The following is a 19,303-nucleotide window of genomic DNA, read 5'->3' as shown; positions in this document are numbered from 1 at the left end:
CGCCATTCTTCATGGGGCTGGTGGGGGGGGGGGGAAAGCATCTATTTAATTTATTTTTTAAAAAAACCTCCTTATGGGGGGTCATCTTTCACTCCTGAATAAGTTAGCTTATTTAATTGTTTGTTTGTTTGTTGTTCGCATTAAGGGACAAATCGCTAAAGGAAACCCTGGAAAGTTTTGGCTCAGGTTTCCCGAAATGTTGTTGAGTCTATTCCTCGCCTCCCCAGGACATGTGCGAGACTGGCTTTTTTAAAAAAAAAAAAACAGCAATTCTCAGCTCTGGGAGTTTTTGAGGCTCCTTATGATTTCGAGAAAGGGATGACTTCAGTATCCCTTGGGTTCAGACGAACAGAGGTAGGCGAAATCAATTTAATGGTGGGGTGTCAGGAGTAGTTGTGGTCTTTTTTTTCCCCCTTTTTCTTTTCTTTTTTTAAACTGGGACCGGGTGATTGAATAGAACCCGCGAAAGAAAGCGTAGCTAAGGCTATCCAGACATCCAGAGGCCAGAACTTCACGCATCCCAGACATTTGCATTTGGGACTAGGATGCTTCTGACCTAAACCCGAGCCACTGTGGAGCCCTCTGCCCCAAAGAAAGCTCGGTGGCTGTGTGGCGCATCAAGAGATTTTGTCCATTGCGCTTTCTGAACTTTTCTTTCCCCCCCTCCTCAATAACTCCTGCCCACCTGTTCTCAACCTCGAAATAAATTTAGAAAAGGAGGCAGAGAGATTCCTTTGTGCCTTGGCCTTTCTCTTTGATAAGGACATCTTTTGTGCTTTTGTGCTTAAAACTGGCCTTGAGAAAGCACGCTATTTTGAAAAAAAGGTGGACTTCTGGGCCTAGGAATTTGCCCATCTGGAATGGAAGTTTTTTATGCCTACCTGTGACTGTGCCTGAACATATCTATGGTTATGCAAGAGTGGAGAGAGAGAGAGAGAGAGAAAGAGGTGTTAAAGTCATCCTCGGCCTACTTAATAGGAAATAAATTATTTCCGCCTATCAGCTGCCTTGCTGCGGAAATTAAACGGGGTTCGATCCAGCTACGAAACACGGCGAGTCGATTTTGCAAAATGCTTCGGCGCGAAATTGTCCCCCATTGAACGTCGAAAATATATATATATATATACCAGTAATTTTTAAAAATAATATCCAGTTTTTATTAAATACTCAACCATAGTCCTTTGGACATGACTTTTTTTTTATACATGATGCTAGGAAGCTTAACTCAAGGTTTGCTTTTCTCCTACTCGCTATAGAATGCCATTCACTTTACCGTTTGACCATTACAGTGCTAAACATAAATATAAATACAGAGACCACAAATACAGCTAAAAATATTCACACAGAAACCGTCACAGTTTGTCGTATGCATCATGACTTCAGGTAGTGTTTTCAATACAATGAGTTTACTCTGGAAAGAAAGCGCTATATTTAGGCGGACGTAGACGTCGAGATGGATATATGGAGGGAAGTTATTTTCATAGGTGAGCCGGTGAACTGTGCTATGTGTTTTCTTTCTCTTTTTTTTTCCTTTTCAACCCAGCTTCTTTTCCACGAATCCACATCGCCACCAGCAGCCGCTCCTTCCTTTTTTAAAATTTTATTTTAATTTTATTAAGAAACTGAAACTGCCCAGAGTTCTTTTGGACCTGCATGGTCGAACCCAGCACTACCCGAAGGCAGCTCCTAACACAGAACCCTTCTCCTTTGGCAAGCGAGATTCTGTCTAGGAAGGGCGAAGAAGGAATGGCAGGGGGAGTTTCTCTCACTCGTGTCTGTGTATGTGTGTGTCTCTCCCTCTCTGTATGTGATTGTGTGTGTGTGTGTATATACTTTAAGAAAAAACCCGGGTCACTGGGCAAGGGGGACAGGAGCCTCTAAAAGGGGAAAGTAAAGGAGATTTGGGAGTCAGGGGTCTGGAACCTGAGCGCTGGAAACGGAAGATGGAGGAAGGGGATTTCTATCTCCCCCACCCACCCACCCTTTTTAATTTAACCCAATGCAGCGTTTGTGCCTGCAGTAATGAGAAGGGAAAGGAAGGCAGGAGGGAGTCGGGTGGTGGGAGGAAAGGAAGGGGACCTTCTCTGTGATATGCTCGTGGGTGAGACCGGAGGGGAGGGGAAGAAAATTGCTTGGCCGAGCCGTCCCCGTCCATTCATTCCTTCGCTTTTTCCTCCTGTGTCTCTTCTTCTCTTTTCTCTTCCTTGGCGCCCAAGCTCTCGGCGGCTTCTCCGGCCCCACCTCCCCCGGGTAGAGTAGAAGTCAGATTGCTCTCTTTTTTCCATTTCATCCTCCGGTTTTGGAACCAGATCTTGATCTGGCGTTCCGTGAGGCACAGCGCGTTGGCGATCTCAATCCGCCGCCGCCGCGTCAAGTAGCGGTTAAAATGGAACTCCTTCTCCAGTTCCAGCGTCTGGTAGCGCGAGTAGATCTGACGCCCCCTCCTCCGATCTGCTCCGTAGCCGACTCCTAGGGATTCGGAAACCAAACAAACTAAGAACGATTAGCTACGGCTTCGGGCCAACAACAGGTCTTATAAGTCCATAGAAAATAAATAAAACACATAAAATATTTTTTTAAAAAAACACTGAAAGGAAGTCATCTAACAACCCCACCCTCCAAGCCCCCCGTCTTCATCATATCCCCACCCATTCCAATTTAATTCTGCTCCTTAGGCTGGCTATTCATTAAAATCTTTCAGCACACATGGAGGGAGACCGAACAAGAAAGGGGAAAGCCTCTAATTGAAAGCATGCTCCGTTCTTATTTGCAAAGATTCCGAATGTTTTGTTTTAATTATTTCGGCAATCTTAAAAAGGGAAAAAAAATCCAATTAGATCTTCACTCCAATGCTGCTTTAATTACTAGGAATAGACGCTCCTTCCATACGTTCTGAAGTCGAGCTACTTCATAAAACCCCATCTCTCAACCCATTATTGGACCAGACATTTTGCATCCCCCCCCTCCAAATGCCCTTTCTCACCTATCAGGGAAACTTCAATTTTTTAAAAAAATCTATTTTCTACACCTAACTCCCCCAAAACTCCACTATTGGGTGGGTGGGAGGGTGGGGATGGAATCGGAGCTGATTGCACTTTATTATGGATATTTTACACTCCCAAAGTCTTTTAATTAGAAAGAGCATAACAAGCCATATTTGCCTGCAACAACTTAACAAATAAAAGGCCTGTAGCGGCAACTGTGAGGAAGCTATATGATTGTTTTTATGGGGCCATAAAAAGTAGCTGAGCCTGTTCTGCTGGGGAGACGGCCATAAAGATGGTTCAGTTTATTTAATTTATCTCTGCAAGCTGTAAAACTTACCACTGTGGGAGTTCATGCGCTGCATCCACGGGTATATTTGAATGCTAGCTTTCTGTTCCTGGGACGTGCTCCTGTTTTGGTCACTTGTAAAATCCTGTGCAATAGAAGTTTGTGTATTGTGTCCCATAGAATTTTGCCTGCAGCTAGAGAGCATGTCCTTTTCTTGATAAAACGCATTCGATCCGTAATCATATGGTCCCCGACTGGAGCTAAACACAACATTATCTTGCGGTGAATAAAAAGGAGATGAATAGATCCTGTTTTGAGCGACCGCTGCTCCATAAGTTGAAAAATGCCTTACAGGGTCATAGGCAGTGGAATTGAGCGGCACGCTGGGCAAGACCTCTTGACCACTGGTGAGGTGGCAAGAGAGCGACGGGTTTGTGAAATAGGAATTCATATCTTCCCCCCTGTACCTGGCTTGTATGATTTCTTTAATATTTATTTCTGTCTCCAGTTTGTAGTCTGAACTAGATTGTTATAGGGACGGCTCCACTCCAGGACAGACAAAATGACAAAGTCAGCTGACCCGCGGTGAGCCAATAGGAAACTGGATGTCAAGACACGGAAAAATGGCTTTTGCTTGTGTTGATTCCCCAGTTGAAACTAAGTATGCATTGAAAGTAAGTCTCGAAATTCTAAATATAAAGACGGTTTAGAAGAAGAGGGGAGGGGAGAGTAAGTATGATTGAGGGGGAGAGGGAAGGTGGGAGAGGACTGAAGAAGGAGGGGGGGGAAGGATAAGGGGGAAAAAAAGGAATCATAGTGCAAAGAAAGTGTTGCCTTAAAAATATTAAGGAAAGGAAAGGAAAGGAAAGGAAAGGAACGGAAAGGAAAGGAAAGGAAAGGAAAGGAACGGAAAAGAAAAGAAAGGAAAGGAAAGGAAAGGAAAGGAACGGAAAGGAAAAGAAAAGAAAGGAAAGGAAAGGAAAGGAAAGGAAAGGAAAGGAACCATAGAGAACAGAAATCAGGATATTTATTCTTTTGAATAAATACCTTGCTTAATACCTCTAACAACCAAACAGCACAGAGATTATAGCCATAAATCTGAACTATGCATAAAATATTAAACCATAAATTCTCTTTCCCGCCACTAATTTACTGTCAGTCAATAAACGTGGAATTAAATGCTAGTGTTTTCCCAAAAAACAATCTTTGAAAAGACAGGCAGGGGAAGAAGTGACAGTTGGATAGAGACGCGTATCTTCTTGAAGTGTATTCCTGGAGTTTGGAATGCGAAGAACTTTGCAAGCTCCTTCTTTCATTCCTTCTGGCCCCCAAATTCCGAGCTGGCTTTATTAATCTTTTCATTTAATACTATTGCTTTGCTTCAAGGAAGAAGAAAAAAAGGAAGAGGAAGGATTTGTCATTGTTAGGGTCCTGTTTGCGTTTGTAGCACCCCCAATCTTTCATTACCTTCCCTTTCTCTAGGGAGCGGTGTGGGTTAGAAGGAGCACCTCGTGTTTACATTTGCAAAAATAAAGGTGGGGGAGGGGGCAGAATTTATGGCTTCAGATATCTGTGGCTGATTAGAAAACTTCCCCTTGAAATATTTAGTTAGATTAGAGAGTGGGCTGTATTCTACTCCTCTGCTGGATTTCCCCCCCCCCACACACACACACTCTAATTGAAATGAAGACAGCTAATCTCATTTTAATTTCAATCCGGGGCCATAAATTGCCCCTTAAATGTAAAATATACCTGATGTGTAAACTGAAGCAAGGCTCAATCGTCCTGCTATTGGTTTGCTCTTTAAAAATTCAATTAGGGCTAAGAAATCTGGGCCTGGTTTCCAAGGGCTTTTGTTTAGCTGCATTAAAGGGAGAATCATAATAATAAATGGAAGGGTCCATAAAGGGAAACCAGACCCCTCTCCGATTGAATATCTTTACGTTTGCTTTCTCCCCCCACCCCGCCCCCTCCCCCAGCAGGCCAGTACTTTGAACATCCCTTGCTGGGATGAAGTAACTCTCCTTGGTGGGCTGAAAAAGAGGCAAATCCTTCCTCCTGTGAGCACCCCTCATCTCCAAAAGGAACCCGGATGCCAACGGATGCCAAAAGCGTTTATGGTCTTTTTCCTCTGTTTAACAAAGCAAAGTAATCAGAGGCAGTAGTAAAGCCATAAACCGGACCACAACAGACACACACACACACACACACACACAGAAGGCAGAAGAAGTCGTATTCATCGTGTCCAGCATTAGGCGTTACACTTCTTGTATAAAAACCGTGGAAAGCTTAAAAACAAAAAACAAAATAGGAAGAGATTGGTTTCATGGGCAAGAGACTTACAGATGCCCAATACGGTGTTGTTGTTTTTTTCACTTTCCCCACCTTGCAATATATTTTTTTTAAATTTACATTTATATCCCGCCCTTCTCCGAAGACTCAGGGCGGCTTACAGTGTGTAAGGCAATAGTGTCCCCCTCTCCCTGAAACTTTACATTGTAGCCTAGGATGTTATTTTTTTAAAAAAAGTGGGGTGAGGGGGAGGGAGGGAGGGAGGGAGGGAAGGTAGGAAGAAGGGCCAAGATGACCCTGTTCCTATTTCCACTTACCCGCCTCCTAGGAGGTACGCTTTGCAAAGCATTTTATACGGGCATACATGGACGAGGATGGGTAAACCCATAATCTGAAGGGATTTAGTGAAATTAATTTCAGTTCAGGATTATTTGAAAAGCTCCAAGATGGCCTGTAAACTAAATCAGTGTTCTAGGCACCCAACCCCCTGAATTGACAGAAGGAACTGCCTTCCCACTTCCTCTTTAATAAGAGTTCCCCTGTGAAGACTCTTCAGTGAGTGAAGTTATATTTATATTTAGAATGGTGGTCCTTTAAAAGAAAATGCTCTAGTATAAATCAGGAATCCATTAAAAGTCACAAAGCCTCCATAACTCTCCGTCCTCCCTTATTTTATTTTTTTTCCTGGTAAGTAAGCGCTACTTTTTTTTTTAAAGGCTTCTTTTTAAAAGTGTTGTAATACTCCTAATCTTGGTTGAAAGAGCTGAGATTATGTGATGTAAAAAGGTTTATGGTGGGAGGAAGGGAGGGAGTGTGTAGTGGGCTCTATAGGTCCTAAAGAGCCCTTTTAGAAAGGATAAAGGGATTTGTGTTTATTACTTTTCTAAACAGAAGAGAAAACCTCAAAGTTTGGTTGTGTTATGAGGATGAGAAAACAGCTGGCACAAAGAAATGTGTCACAAAACCCTTCCTTAACATTTGGTTGGACGGCTTAGGAAATGCTAAAATGCACACATGTACACAGTACAGAGCAGGCGCAAACACACACACACAAAGTTCAAGATTCCAAAAACTCACATTTTGTCAGCCACGTATTTTTAGTGCAAGTGAGCACTTTAGTGGCCCTGAAATTTTACATGGGCGTCTTGTCTCTTGTCTGTAGATATCTAGAATGCATTTAAATCAAAGGTGGTAGCCCTTCCTTCCCACCTTTCCTGCAAACCTAAGTAGCGAAATGCGTAGGTCTCTTTCTATACAAATGAATCTGCAAGCAATTGTATCATCTCATCAGCAGAAGCAGCAGAACAGATGTTTTATTAAAACTGCTACACAGCAGTGAAAATATGCACAAATCCTGGAATAGTTCTTGAATAGCAGTTGGGTCTCTCCCCTCCCCACCCCCTGGAGCTAAAGTGCCCAAAGAAAGCTGTAATAACATCTCTGACTCATAAGCTATTTTTCCCTTTTTTCCCCCTCGCCCCTCCTCCCCCAGATTTTACCTCTATCTTGATGCTAAAGGAGAAAAATATGCCTCATTATGATTCTCTCCCAGCAATAATGGGCGAATTGATGAACTGATTTAGAGGAAAGCTTCAGAAATGCACACTCTGTTTTCTAGCCCGAATAATGACTGAATGGAAACAAGTATGTTACACCGTGGAGCTTTTCGTTTTTTTTTCTTTTTGCTCTTGCCAGACTCTGATTTTGTGATGTGATCTTGAATGGAAATCCAGACACCGTTTTGTTTACTTGACTGTTTGTGGAGCACGGAGGGGAGAGGGAGGGATGGATTTTGTGGGATGGGAATGACTGGAGGATCAGCTGAGACTGTTCACGCAAGGGCAGAGGGGGGGTGGGGAGATCCACAAATTCTCACCTAGGCTGCGATCTGGATATAGAAAATGGATTGTTCCTAAATGCAGTTTTTGCCTGATTCCATTTAAATAGGTCTATATTAATGGTTGCCTTAAGTCAAATGCTTTGGTTTACAGTTCATATATAGGATTAGGTTGAACTCTTGGGTAGAAAACACGTATTATTATTATCCCTTGATAGATGGATTAGAATCCTTCACTTCACTCCTCCCCTAAACACACACCACGCGCACACTGATGAAGCACAGACACACACGGTGTGTGAGTCTTTACTCTTGTCTATTTATAGAGCTCAGGGTGGCCAGTTATGTACCCACTGTATTCCTTTTATAGGTGGATGGGACAAATTAGTGGGGTAACCAGATCCAGCACTATATATCCCATGTGATTTCACAGGTGCTGTAAAATCCTGTCCACATCCACGCATGTTTTACACGTCATTTCATAAGTCACACGTAGCCACGTAAAGGGGGGGGGAACCATCAGGAAAACAAAACCCTGAAACCCTAAAGGAAGATATTATGTATGCATCTCTTGGAAACAGGAAATCGATAGATAAGCAGAATAGCACATAAGCATATAGCATGAGGTCATCGTTTATGAGGAAGGAACATGGGTTTTAAGGTGCTCTGTGTAAAATGCTCATGTCATTTTATGAGTGGGGTTTTTTTTATATTGTGGGAGTGTGTTGTTTTTTTTCCCATTCGAGCTGATCTCACCTTAGATATGTTATCTCGGCCATTTTGGACTTGACATTTATTACAGGCAAGGCTTCTTGCTTTGTAATTATTTATTTAGAGAGATTGCACTGAAGTTCCACAGCCCTGACCAAGTAAATTTCTTAATCAAATCTTGACTCTTTCCATAAATAACATAATAACAATAATAATAATAATAATGACTCCACTAAACCGGCAGACTGGATAAGCAACCATAATAAAAATAAGGAATCATAAACCAGCAAACAACCAACATCTCTCTATTTGCAGGTCCTTGGGAAAGACCAGGATTAGGTGGATAAAAATGGCAGATCCAGCCTAAACATCTGGCTGGCTGTGTCGCGAACCATAATCATGTTTCAAAGCTAACCCAAAATACATGGCAAATAAATACCACAAACCAATTATGCCCGAGGAAGACATTTGCCTTGTTTCAAAGTGTCCACTGCATAACAGTTAATTACATCTTGATTATTTAAAATACATAGACTTATTACTTTCATTTAGTTTGATCCCCCTTCTGATGTCTGCCATTACAAAGCGGAAATGATGTTTATTACAATGTCGTCCCCCCTCCCCGAAAAATCCAACCTGGAACAATGGAGTTAAATGCCATCAAAATAATTCTTGTTGGTAAATATATCTAGACCAGTGAGAATTGCAAAACAGGGCTTTCCTTTCTCTTTCTGCCTTGTTTTATTTTTCTTGCTTGTTCTCCCCTGACCACTTGCCTTTTCACTCAGTTTATCACAGAAATCCTATCTCTACATTTCACAATTCAATTGTTTTCATGTGAGAAAAAACAACAAAACATGCAACTTTTTTTTAAAAAAAACCATTTTAAAAAAAATTAATGCCAAACCAAGTCCTGCTTTGTTTATGATTCTGTGGTCCTACAAAACTAATGAAAAGACATACTGTTCTTAGACAATCGGCTCTGCAGCTCTTCCCACTATGGTACAGGATACATTCACACATGCACCAGTATTAGGTGAATACTAGTATATGTATATATTTATACATGCACATACAAACACACATAGTCAGTCACATACTGGGAAGATAACCAAGAGGTTTTAAAAAAGAAGCTATTCCCAGAGGTGGAGGGGAAGGGAGGGTAGGGTGGAAGCCAGGCAATGTGTGGGAGAGGCAAAATCTAAATATTACTTGCATTATGGAGGATGGGAGATCTGGGGATAAGCAAAAGTCTGCAACGATCAAAAGCAACACTAATTGGACATGAAGGAAAGTGAGAGAGACAGAATGCATTGTTTTTAAACAGGTTGGAAATAAATGCATTACCCTTTATCAGATTTCAAGTTCTTTTCTTATTTTCTTAAGTATTTCTGCAGATTTCCTACACATCAACCAATGTTTAAACCCATTGATGGCATGGTTTTATTCACTGGTCTGTTTTGCTTTTCTTATCTTTTTTTTTCCAGATCTTCTTGCTTCCCAAAATTGGAAATCTGTCAGGTTCACAAGTAACAGCACAACTTCACTATCTCCAACATTTACCTTCCCATCCCACCACTGTTAGCTCTCTTGAATTAAATCTTAATTAATTAAAGGCATGTCCTCTATAAGCAACTCAAACTAGAGATTTCTCTTCGTTTACTGAAAGCATGTTATTGTCAATATGTTTGTTATAATAATTAGATAATTAGATTATAATAATCTAATATCATTTTGAAATAATATGAAATATAAGTGCTGATAGTGGGGAGGAAAAAGAAATTTAACTTTTTTATAAAGTTGAATTATTTAGTTGAGTTCTTCCACGTTACATCCACGGTAGTCCCAATAACATTGCACATTTCACCAAGAGATGTTCAGGTTAGAATACTTTATGGCTGACTTCGATTACATTTTATTGCATGGACATGTTCCCTCCAATGCTTCCCCTCCTACATTTTGACATTTAAAGGAGCAGAGGCCATGACGTCACACTGTGCTGTCAATGACAATAGTTACTGTCTTAAAATTATAAAGCATGATATTATAAAGCCACATAAAATATGGTTGTAAGCAACTACTTGTGCCTGTGAACAAATTAAACAAAGAAGAATAGGAGTTTAATACGTTCAGGAATAATAATTCAGCAATGAGAAACGGTTGCCATTATCTATGAGCTCTTATTTTATTGTTTGCACATGGCGGAAGGGGTGAGGGAAAATTAATCTCCAGATGCTACAAAAAACGGAAAGAAGGCAGGGAAAAGGCAAGGAAGGAAGGCAAAAAGAGAAAGGAAGGAAGGAAGGAAGGAAGGAAGGAAGGAAGGAAGGAAGGAAGGAAGGAAGGAAGGAAGGGCAAAAGTATCCAAACCACAGTATTAGTTACTGCAATATGTTGTTTTAAAAAAGCTAATCACTTAAATAGAATTAAACTACTCTATTTAGAAAACTCTTTTTCTGCACTTTTAAGAAACTACAGTAGTTGGTTTATGTTGCCTTTCAAGGGAACGCAATCTGGTATTTTAGGACTTCTTTTCTTTTCTTTTCTTTTCTTTTTGCCAGGAAAGTAATAGGGGCTGGGACAAAAAAAAAAAAGAGGTGTCTCGCAGCTTACGGGCCTTATCTATTTTTATGAACACCCTGATCGGACAGTGATTTAAAACGCCACGCGAGATGAGACGAGAGTGTGTGCGGCAGCCGGCTGAAAATTTCAGTGAAAAGACACCCCATCTCAAACAGCTGACTTCCAAAAGCTTTGGCAATTCAAACTTTTCCTTAGTTGCAACTATTCATCCAAGTCCTCACTAGGAGGCTGCTGAAAATTTAGCAATAGGGTCTGTGTCCCGGCTTGAATGGCTTTTACAAAATCGGCCTTTTTTTACGGGCCCCGGCTGATCCTTCTTCCTTCCATCAAGCCATTCAAACTCTCTTCATTTATGAAATAAGATTATTTTGGGTTTCGCCCTCCCCCATCTCGGTTTATCTTCGGGAAGAACAGGGATTGGTGGGGGGGGCGAGAGTGGGGGAGACAGATCAGAAGAGAGAGAAGAGAGTCTGGATTGGAAAAATGTTGGCTTGTCAGCTTTCAGTCACTTGGTGGCAGTATACAAAACAAGTAAACAAAAATAGTGGTTAAATAAAAGAACCAAGAAGGGGGGGGGCAGAAATTACTACCAGGATTAAATAACACTCAGCATAAAATTGTATCCATTCATCGGAGTGCAGGTTTGTGCACACTCACGTTGTCTCTCTCTTACACACAGCCTCCATGATTATTTCAATCAAAGACAATATCTAAATAATGCCCAAACAACCCTGGTACCCTCTAGACTGATCCAGTAGGGAACCCGGTGGCCAAAACTGAATGGTTCTTAATTGGAAAGTCGAGAAGCAACCTTTGAATTGGACTCACCCAGTTGAACACCAGGGAAACCTGCTTCCCTACATTGAGGAAGGCAGCAGAAACAGCCTCGGGTTTCTCATATTATATTTGCATATATTAAAAGCAGAAATATTGACCAAAGAAATGGACTACTATATAACCTACCCAGAAAATTATGCCCCTGGAAAGCTGAGCAATGGAGCCAAGAGACAAGGAGGAGTGCAGAAATCTCATGGAGATCAACAGAAGGAATCCACTAGATCTACTGTGAAGCAAATTGCAGCCCATTATTGTGGAGTAGTGGGTTCCTCCCTTATATATGCTTAGGTAATATAATCACAATCCCTATAGCTTAAAATATGGTAAATTTGCAGGAACAAAGGAAGGAAGAAAAAAGAAAGAAAGAGAGAGAGAGAGGAAGGAAGGAAGAAAGAAAGAAAGAAAGAAAGAAAGAAAGAAAGAAAAAGAAAGAGAGAGAGAGAGAGAGAAAGAAAGAAAGAAAGACAGCCAAACTAGAGGGAAAGTCAGTAACTTGTCCAATGGCTTCTCTATTTGGTTTATCTCTTTAATCTCTTTCTGTCCATTGAACCACCAGATTTCCCTCTTTGGGACAGACTCAGACCCAGAACATCAGAGAAAGAAAAGGAATAATCCCATCTGAGCACAGTGAACTTCCACGCTAAGAAGATGTTGAGAAGATGTTTGCCAGCATCAGCAATGAACAACCCTCCATTCCCAGTCAGCCAAATAACGAAGGAGAAAGAACTGTAAAATCCATATCAGATTGAAACTCTGAATTTAACTCTGCAAGACCGTTCCAAGTAAGACACTGAAGGATGGAGTTGCTACTAAAATGGCTAGACATATACAAGCTCTGATCTCTCCTATATACATGTGGTGGCATTTTGTCTCCCCTCTATATATATGTAATATGTAGCATATATCACACAGACTCATGAACATACATGCATATCCGTTGAACAATTATTAGAACCATAGATGCCTTATACATATATGTGCACACAGAGTTCCATATTTCCTTCTCCGGTTAATCTTTTACCCAGCTTTCGTTTTGGCCTCTGTTGTTACATTTTGCTTAAAGAGCTTTTGGGATGGCGGTTTTGCTTGGTTTTCTTAATTTGATTCCTCTCTAAAACCTCTGGGCTCATCTTGAGACATTTAGCAAACATTTCAACCCTCATTGAGTTTAAAAAGAAAGAAAAGAAAATAGCTTTCCGAAATAGACTTGTATTCAAATTAATGGAGGTTAATAAATAATGCTATATCGCAGGAGAAAAACAGCCGAGATATTTATATGCCCAAAGCCCAAAATACACAGAACCAATTGCAACACACATTAAAAAAAAAAAAGAAAGAAAGAATGGAAGTCCCGAAAGCCATAGACAAGGATACACACTGCCAAAGGCACCCACACTAACACCCCGATGTTGTGTGGCACGCACAAAGAAAAGCAAAAGCTGTCTTCATTTTTTCCTTTTTCTCCTGGCTCTTCCCTTGATACGCTTTAGAAGAGAACAAAAATGAGGCCTCCTGATTTTGGATATGACCAAGCCTGCTTTTCAGCCTTGGACATCTTTCTTTTGATTGTTGTTATTTTAGAGGCCCTGGATTTAATGACATTATCTGAGTCCCAAAACCCTAACTGCTCATGTGCAGAGCTCTAGGCTCTCACGAGCTCTCTCTCTCTCTATCTATGGAATGGAATGTAAATCGGTATATGACACCCACTTCAAAGTGGATTATGACTCTTGTTATTGCGATTGTCATTTTACAAAGCTTTGCAGTTTATCGTCTCTCTCTCTTTCTCTCAGCCATCATTCCAGCTCCCAATCAGACCCTTTCTTCTCTTTCTCTGTTTCTGAGCTGCAAAAGAGCTACACAGCATAATCTGAAAATTATTGTTACGGTTATTGGCTATAGCTGTAGCAATATTTTCCCGCCCCTGGGTTTTGCTTTTGCAATTGTTAAAAAATATGTGAGGTTTTTAGTTGTGATGATCTAACCGTGAAGTCCTTTGCATTATTTTAATGACAGTTGTTGTTGTTAGCCTGAACCAATCCACTGAGAACAGAGGCTTCTTCACATTTAGGATTTCGAACCATAATCTACCACTCTAGTCCAGTGTGGATTGGTAGAGTAACTTTATTATTCTGACAAACCTATGGTTTTCAATTTTCACATTTGTTTGTGGCGATTAAAAGCCACTGAAAATTAGATCAGGAGTCAACGGCACTTTCCTACTATTGGGTTTGGCAATACCCAATTTCTGGCATTGCCAGAAATCTATTCATCCTCTTCACTGACCCTACATGTCAATAAGGGTTGCGTTTCCTTTCACTCCATCCCTTGTCTATCTCAATGATATGGCTAAAAGAAGCCATTCATTTCCTACCCGTAACGCCTGTAAAATACTGGAGAAATAAATCAGCTGCTTCTTCTTCTTTTTTTAAATAAATAAACCATTCCTTTTATATCCACAAAAAAATCTCCTACATTTATGAACAACGGCGATAGGTCAATCTAAAGAACGACTCGATACATTGAAACGTGTTTTGTACTTTGCACAGCCCGTGACAGAAAGGAAGGTCTGTCGGCCCCAGAAAAAAAAAAAAAGACACAACAAACGACAGGGGCGTAAGGAAGAAATATGAAAGGGGGGCATTGATCCTAACCAGTGGACCTCCACGTGAGAAAACAGTGTTCCTGGGAAACAGGAAGAGAAGGGAAGCGGCAGGGTAGACAACTCAACGGTCCTTTTTACGCCTTGTCCTTCCATCGTTTAAAAGAGCTTTGATTCCAATCCTTGTATACAAACCCCCGGAGCACTAACCCCGGATTTTCTCACGCGCCTGGAGAGGAAGGGCGGCTCGCAGACCTTAACTCTGGCAAGGAAAGCCTCCGGATTTATTTCTTTTTTTCAACATCCCCCAACGAAGCGCGCTCACCAAACGACCAAGGCGCACCCCGGCCCAAGCTTTGGCAAGAAAGAACGAGGCCTCTTCCGCTCCAGGCTCCCTTACTCTAGAGGAGACGTGCTGCCCGCACCGCCGAGCCAAGGGGGGATTCCCTGGCAGCCTCTCGCCACGCCACGCCCCAGCCAGGAAAACCCGAGGCTGCTCTGCCTCTGGGGAGCTGGGACTCAGGGCCACCACCTCTCCTTCACAGACGGACATTCCTCCTCCTCCTCCCTCCTCCTCCCCCCCCTCCTCCTCCTCCAAGAGGCCCCTCGACTCACCGTTGCTGGCTTTTCCTCCTTGGGATCTGGAAGCGGATGTGGGTGACGATGGTCGTGGCCGTGGTGGGCGATCCGCTGGCTCCGATTGTTGTTTTCTCTACGGATAAGATGGCTGGCAAACACCGGACGCCTTGGGATCCGATTAGTTCTTAATGCCAACCCACGGGGTGGGGGTTGGGGGGAGAGAAAGAGGCACTTGGCATTTGCCAACTTGATGGGCTTCTGTGCCGGGCGCGGCGCGATCCAGTCGGAGCCCCTTGTCTCCTGGGGAAACACCACCACCACCCACCACCCCGCGCGCAAAGCCTCGCGCAGGCTGTTCGGAGGCAACTTCCACCGGGGTGGGGGGTGGGGGGTGGACAGGCAGGCCTTTATAAACCCGGGTTGCAGAACACGCTAAATATTTCATTAAAGAGTCAGACTGGCGGCCCTAAAGATCCCCCCCCCCGACGAACAGGAGGGTGCCATTCCCCCAAGGCCTGCATTTCCACCTATTGTATTCATGAGGACAAGGGGGAGCTATTGGTAATAAAACTCTAGGAAGGGGACCTTAGTCATTGTTTCCCCTCCTCCACCCTTTTCTATCTTAGGTCCTCGCCCTTTTATTCGGATCTCTGTGTCTTATATGGAAATTATATATAAAATATAACCAAAGACCTACATATATATATATATATATATATATCAATCATATCATGTCAAATCAAATCAAATGTTTATTATGTCATAGATCAGCATAAGGAGGCTAGGATACAGTCAAATAAAAAGCACAGAAGTTACATCGGACTCTTACAAATATTTTCTTTAAAAACACCATAACATACATATATATATATACATATATATATGTATATATATATGTAGGTCTTTGGTTATATTTTATATATAATTTCCATATATATATATATAGCGCGTCTGTCTCTTTGTGACTCTGTGTGTGTGTGTTTTAAAAGAATCTGAAAGGAGGGATAGCAGCATTAAAGAGGTATAGGGGAACATAGGGGAACATAGCCAACCAAGCAAAGGAAAAATGGGGGTGATAATATTTTCAACAGCTTTAGTTCAGACAGTGCAGGATTTTTGATAGAGAAATATATTGAAAAAGTGTAAAAAACAACAACAACCAACCCAAACATCTCACAATTCTTTGCTAAAGTGCCACCTCTTAATCAGAATTAGAAAGCCAAGAAACCAAATCAAGATTCCTAAAATGAGCTGCTTTCAAACGATTGCAAACCAATCCAGCCCACGACAACTCAGACAATATTGGGACCGTCAAAACAGAGCAGGCTTAGATTACAGGAACATTTCATAAACCAAGTAAGCAAATCGCCGTAGCAGGCGATTTATTAAAGCCCACGGAAGCACAATGTACATTGTTACACCGAACAGCGTTTTTCACACAAAGAGGGCGATGGGCGGGGGAGGGGAGGGGAGGGGGGAGCGAGCCGAAGGTAGGCAGGTGAAGTGAGGCGGACCCAGTAAGAGACGCGCACACTTAAAACGTGGGAGGACCAACTTCTAAAAATAAATCCGCGCTCTCCTTTCCACAAAAACAAAAACCCAACGCTTTGAGCAAAGCCACCATTAGCCAGATGTCGGTGAGGTGAACCGGGTGGGGAGGTGGGGAGGAGGAGAAATCAGCAGCAAGCCAAAGGAGACCCTCCCGGTGCCAAACAAATAGAAGCCACCCGTAATTGCTAATTAAAAATGGCATTCCCGTTTGCCTTCTCGTTGTACGCCGGGGGAGGGGTGGGTGGGTTTTATGGTTGCCAGGAATAAGGAGGTGCACTGCGCATGTGCCTAAAAGCACCCACCGCCTTCAGTCGCCCTTATTGAAAGTTGCTCCTGGGTAGCCCTCCCTCCCTCGCCCCGGCATTTTTGAAGGGAAAAAAAACAAAAAACACCAGCACTTTTTTTTTTTTTTACCATTCATTGGCTTCGGTGCCCGTCCCGAGCTTAAGCTCTATCAGGGCTTCTCCTTGACTTTAACCAATGGGCTCCACTGTCACAGACCTTTCCTCGCCTCCGCCTCCCGCCCCAGCCACCCCCGCTCGGCGCGCTTCCTTCCTTCCTTCCTTCCTTCCCTTCCATCCTCTACACACTCCCTCCCTCCCCAAGTAAACACTGAAGCCAGCGCGCAAGGAAGGCCGACTGCACCCGGCTTCCTCCGTCTCCAACAAACCAGACCGCAGTGACATCACCACCCGCAACCCCTCTCTCCCCCCGCCCCCGAATTAACCACATTTGCGCCGCCGACCCTGCCTGATCATATTCTGTCATAACCAGGCAACACCCCTTCTTTTCGTCTATTTCGCGAAAACGAGGCATCGTTATCTTTACCACCCATCTCCACGGATCATTAGTTACACATTTTAGCCAATAAGGGAACACTTACCAGATTCTCCCTCTCTTTCTTTTTTTCCTCTCTCTCATTCTCTCTCTTTCTCTCTCTCTCTCTCTTTCCCCCACTCTGACTCTTTTTCTTTTCTGCCTCCTTTTTCCTGTCTCGCTGAGGGAGGCTGAATTCAGCTCCGCAGAAATAAGTATATATTATGTATTTTTTAAAAAGGGAAAAAAAGAGGGGAGGGGAAAAAAAACACAAGGCAACAACCAAAACGAAGAAAAAAGAAAAATCAAGAAAGCAAAACCCACGCGTAAAAATAATCCTTTTCATTTTGAACATGGCAAGGGGGGAACAGAAGACAGCGGGACTAGCATCTTTCTCCTCCCCTTCCCCCCTCTTTTTTTTTAAGGTATTTACAACTCCTTGTTCCCCCTCGTTATTGCATCCTCCGGAGGAAATGTGTTGCGTTTTGCCCCTAGGGGTGGGGGAGTGGGAGGAGGAGGAAGAGGAGGAGAAGGAGGAGGAGGAGGCAACCAGCCGCTGCAGTAAACTTATTATTCTAAAATGCCCAGAATAATCAACAATTTCAGCCCTAAGGAAAAGCAAAAAAATAAAAAAAAGCCACAACAAAACACCAGAAGAGAACAGAGACAATATGAGATTTCCTCCCAATCTTTCCATCCACCCCAACGAAAAAAAAGAGAAGAGCTTAATAATAAAGGGAAAAAAAATACAGATACCATCGTACCCCCGTTTCACTGGCACTGCTTGGACTGTTAAAGGAAGGACTACTGCGAAAGAGTCATAAGAGAAACCACAATAAAAAGTTCACGTTCATGGATGGAGTCCACATGACTTCCTGTGGCCAATCCAACTTGTGATTCAGTCGTAAACTTTTATTGCTCAGCTGTAAATTTTCTGCAAACAACCAAGAATGCGTTGCATTTTTTTTGTGACGAGTGCAAATGCTCTTCTCTGTCGCCATGTTAATAGAAGTCTCCTTTCTATGCATCTACATGTGTGTGTCGACCTTCATGCATTATATAGACACACACACACATGCGCTCACACGCATTTGGCTTGAGTCATTTTTCTTCTCACCCAAATCTTCCCTCACTACGAGATAGATATTAATACGAATAAATTCTAACGAAGCCAGAGAAAGAACCTTCCTTCCTTCCTTCCTTCCTCCCTCTCTCTAGTTTTTAAAAATCCAATTCATTTATTTATTCGTTTGAAATCCAACTAATATGCAGAAGGAGGCAGGACTGAGGAGAATAGATGTTGGCGTCCATCATGCAGCCCTATCATTCTTCCTATTATGGCTGCTAATTCGCTTATTATTTCCAACCTAGCTCCCATTTGTTTACTCCAGTGGCAGCAAAAGCCGTCTGGCCATGCTCCCAACTCATTTTCCGACTTGCCTCTTTAATCAAGCAAATGAACTGGTGGACAAAGCGATGGGGAGATCCAAAAGGAGAATGGGGAGTAAGCTAAGCACATCTCTGAACGCTCTGGCAACCCTTTTTCTCCAGGCTTTCCTTCCCCGGGTTGTGTGCCGCCACCTCCCCATGGTCTGAATTAAACCTGTAGCAGATTTTTCTCTCTCCCAAGAATGTTTCACATAATACGGGGAGATATATAGATATAGATATAGATTGATAGAGATAGAGATAGAGGTATATAGATATATAGATATAGATATATAGATATATATCTCCAAATACACAAATCTGTATACTATATTACATTAAAAAAATTGTGGGGAATGGGGAATCTGCTGCAAGATATACCTCTGTGTGTATGTAATGCTTGTGCATGCATGTATGTATGCATGTGTATGTATGGTGTGTATGTCACACGCATATACACACACATATACACGGTATATTTATATATATATAGAATGTATATATATAGAATATATATATATACAGAATATATATATACATAGAATATATATATACACTCTCTTTCTCTCTCTCTCTCTCTCTCTATATATATATATATATACACATACATACATACATACACACACACACACATATACATACCCCCTTTCTCTGTGTATATATATATATACACAGAGAAAAGGGGTATGTATATATGTATGTGTGTGTATGTATGTATGTGTGTGTGTGTATGTGTGTGTGTGTGTATATATATATATATATACATACATACATACATACATACATACGCGCAC

The 19,303-nt window shown here is 42.1% G+C and overlaps 2 protein-coding genes across 7 annotated transcripts in view; both read right to left on the bottom strand.

The window, feature by feature from the left end:
* The window catches only part of LOC131190833 (homeobox protein Hox-D3a-like), a 178,392-nt gene extending 159,341 nt beyond the window's left edge, over window positions 1-19,051 (bottom strand). The window contains exon 1 of one of the 2 annotated variants that reach the window (XR_009153331.1): window positions 17,838-17,864. The gene's annotated coding sequence lies outside the window, so the exon portion shown is untranslated. Of the gene's footprint in view, window positions 1-17,837 lie in introns of both variants that reach the window. The other variant, XM_058168266.1, reaches the window with a different exon arrangement.
* HOXC6 (homeobox C6) lies at window positions 106-17,831 on the bottom strand. Of its 5 annotated transcripts, none has more exons than XM_058168267.1 (3): window positions 17,149-17,831; window positions 3,325-3,418; window positions 106-2,493 (listed from the first exon to the last, which is right to left on the bottom strand). In XM_058168267.1, the coding sequence occupies exons 1-3, from the start codon at window positions 17,776-17,778 to the stop codon at window positions 2,156-2,158; spliced, it is 1,062 nt and encodes a 353-aa protein (XP_058024250.1). In that variant the 5' UTR covers window positions 17,779-17,831; the 3' UTR covers window positions 106-2,155. The 5 variants fall into 5 exon arrangements, with proteins under 5 accessions (XP_058024250.1, XP_058024251.1, XP_058024253.1 ...); XM_058168268.1 differs by having other exon boundaries at window positions 116-2,469; XM_058168272.1 differs by lacking the exon at window positions 17,149-17,831 and adding an exon at window positions 14,751-14,873 and having other exon boundaries at window positions 117-2,469.
* Window positions 19,052-19,303: the final 252 nt, after the last annotated feature.

This window comes from Ahaetulla prasina, chromosome 2, assembly GCF_028640845.1.
Source record: "Ahaetulla prasina isolate Xishuangbanna chromosome 2, ASM2864084v1, whole genome shotgun sequence".
Classification (NCBI taxonomy): Eukaryota; Metazoa; Chordata; class Lepidosauria; order Squamata; family Colubridae; genus Ahaetulla; species Ahaetulla prasina.
The sequence above is the reverse complement of the archived record's forward strand: the minus strand, read 5'-3'. Positions and strand labels throughout refer to the sequence as shown.